The sequence below is a fragment of the Ranitomeya imitator genome, chromosome 4 (genome assembly GCF_032444005.1).
Source record: "Ranitomeya imitator isolate aRanImi1 chromosome 4, aRanImi1.pri, whole genome shotgun sequence".
NCBI classification, from domain to species: domain Eukaryota; kingdom Metazoa; phylum Chordata; class Amphibia; order Anura; family Dendrobatidae; genus Ranitomeya; species Ranitomeya imitator.
In genome coordinates this window covers 16,807,217-16,810,166 of record NC_091285.1, presented here as the reverse complement: position 1 = coordinate 16,810,166, position 2,950 = coordinate 16,807,217, and the positions used below count along the sequence as shown (strand labels likewise).

Genomic DNA, 2,950 nt, shown 5'->3' with positions numbered 1-2,950 from the left:
AAAACAGCGCACAAGGCGAGGATTCATGTGGACAGGGGTGAGGGTCACCAATAAATCATCCCCTTCCCTCCAAGCCAGAAGGTCGCTACAAGAGTCACGGATCTTCGATGCTCTCCCTAGCCAAGGCCGGGTAGAGACCTTTTCGTGCTCCCAGCATCCAACCAGACTCTCACCCTAGTGGAGCTGGGAACCCTGTGTCGTGTTGGTTTCTCAGCCCAAAGCTGACCGGACCTTCGACCGGGTTTATAAAAATTCCCCTTCCTGACCCAAAGGCCAGGAATAGATAAGGTGCTCAAGAAAGTATGAAAGGCATGGTGCAGCCTGCTACGGAGTCCAAGACTTATCTGGGATCTCACTCCAATTAAGCTCAGACTCCCACCAGGGCGACCACTTCTGGGGCACATTGCACCATAAGCCTTCACACTTACCCAGTCTAGTAACCTTCGATCCTGGGGGGCCATGGTTTCCACCAAATGACTGTATCAGCCTCCTGGCATACTGGCAAGTGCACCAACCCAGTTTGTATTGTGTATCAAGGAGCAGGCCACCTTTTCGGAAGATACTACACTTGATCTTAGTCAAAAGGCCGCCCCCGTAAGTCTGATGTTTTAGTTGCTTTGTCAACCAAGAAAAAATGGGACAGTTCTCAATGTAGCAGCACAGCTGGCAAGGGTGGAGACTAATGGAAGTATTCCCTCCGCCCAACCTCCCATTTCACAGAGGCACAAAAAAAAAAAAAGACTTCCTGTTTGGATTCTCTTCCTCTGTCAGCCATGGCGTCCGCTGATCTGAGAGAGGAGCTGGACTGCTCCATCTGTCTGAGCACTTATACAGATCCTGTAATGCTGAGATGTGGACACAACTTCTGCCGGGTCTGTATTGATCGTGTGCTGGATACACAGGACGGGTCTGGAGTTTATTCCTGTCCTGACTGCAGAGAAGAGTTTCAGGAGCGGCCGGCACTGATGAGATGTTTGGCTCTGTGTAAGATCATGAAGAATTTTCTGCGTGTTGAACCAAGTAAGGAGGCCACCAAGATCTGCTGCACTTACTGTGTGGACTCTCCGTTACCTGCTGTTAAGTCCTGTCTACTGTGTGAGGCTTCTCTGTGTGATAAACACCTGAGAGTTCACAATAAGGCAGCAGAACACGTCTTATCTGATCCCAGCACTTCTCTGGAGAAAAGGAAATGTTCTGTCCATAAGAAGATCCTAGAATATTACTGCACTAAGGACGATTCTTGTATCTGTGTGTCCTGCAGTTTGGCCGGAGAACATCGGGGACATCGGGTGGAAACGCTGGATGAGGCCTCTGAGAAGAAGAAGGAGAAACTCAGAAATGTTCTCCAGAAATTGACCACAAAGAGAGAGAAGACTGAGGAACAAGTCAAGAATCTGGAGGAGCAAAGGAGAAAAGCTCAAGAAAAAGCAGCTGTACAAGCGGGGAAAGTGACTGCCCTGTGTACAGACATCAGGAGACGGCTTGATGACCTGGAGAAGAGAGTCCTGAGTGAGATCTCCAGTCAGGAAGAGAAGATGTCACTGTCACTGTCTGCTCTGATCCATCAGCTGGAAATAAAGAAGGACGAGCTGTCCAGGAAGATGAGACACATTGAGGAGCTGTGTAACATGACGGATCCACTGACTGTCTTGCAGGATCCTAACATTGGTGACTTGTGTGATCCTAAGAAGGATGGAGGTGATGGTGACACAGGAGGACATGATAAACAGCTCCATGGTGGAGATGACCTGGATATGGCTGTGATGTCTAATAAGTTACACATGGGATTACTTAGTATTTTGACTGAATCCATGTCAAAATTTTATGTGAAGGGAAGTAAGGATCTTAGTATAAGGTTAGACAAATTGTCTTTGGCTTCAGCTGTCGAAAATGAGAAGGTGACTGAAGCCAAACCTAAAAAGGTTACTATTGCGCAAAAAACACCAGGCCCAAACATGGCCTTTAATCCTATGGACTATGCTATAAAATCTAGTCTAGATGGTAATTTTTTTCGGGTTCATAAATAGCAATATAAATTGCTTTGTTTTTTTGCCATACTGCCCATTTATATAGACCAATTGTATAATTTCAATAACATATCCCTAAAATTAGTGTAGACCCTAGACCAGGGCCCTCCTTTATATAGAGCAGGTGTTCGGGTCCTCACCTCTCCTGATGCCGGGTCCAACTGTAGATCGTACGTGGACATTCACACTAGCTGTAATTGACCATGCCGGTAATATTCACTATTGAATGTAATTTCTGATGTGTTGTATTTGATCATAAATAAAAGTTAAGCAATTTGCTGTATTTTTTGTTTCTAATTTTCAGCAATTTTTAAGTAAATTTACTATAAACGTCTTTCCAAGCAGCAGTCGAAATGATAGCCGGCACTTACATCTTCTTAAACCAATTTCTTTATTGATCCGGTAGTATAAAAGGCACAAATAAAATAGTTGAACACAACAGCACAAAAATAAAAAAAGCAGAAAAGAAATATTCGCTGCGCTCGCAAGGAACATGTTTCAGACCTTCAGGGTCCTTCGTCAAGTCAGTTTTTGTGCTGTTGTGTACAACCATTTTTCGTGCCTTTTATACTACTGGATTAATAAAGCAATGCTGACGCTGCTGTACATAATGGTGTGATCGTAGTCACCACCCCGAGGTGCCAGGAGGGGGCGCTGCTGTACATAATGGTGTGATCGGAGTCACCACCCCGAGGTGCCAGCAGGGGGCGCTGCCATACATAATGGTGTGATCGGAGTCACCACCCCGAGGCTCCAGCAGGGGGCGCTGCTGTACATAATGGTGTGATCGGAGTCACCACCCCGAGGCACCAGCAGGGGGCACTGCCGTCCATAATGGTGTGATCGGAGTCACCACCCCGAGGCGCCAGCAGGGAGCGCTGCTGTACATAATGGTGTGATCGGAGTCACCACCCCGAGGGGCC

The 2,950-nt window shown here is 46.8% G+C and overlaps 1 protein-coding gene across 1 annotated transcript; it reads left to right on the top strand.

Annotated features, from left to right (window-relative positions):
* The first annotated feature begins 747 nt into the window (after positions 1 to 747).
* Positions 748 to 2,310, top strand: LOC138675160 (E3 ubiquitin/ISG15 ligase TRIM25-like). The gene has a single exon (XM_069763169.1). The coding sequence runs from the start codon at positions 774 to 776 to the stop codon at positions 2,025 to 2,027; it is 1,254 nt and encodes a 417-aa protein (XP_069619270.1). The 5' UTR covers positions 748 to 773; the 3' UTR covers positions 2,028 to 2,310.
* Positions 2,311 to 2,950: the final 640 nt, after the last annotated feature.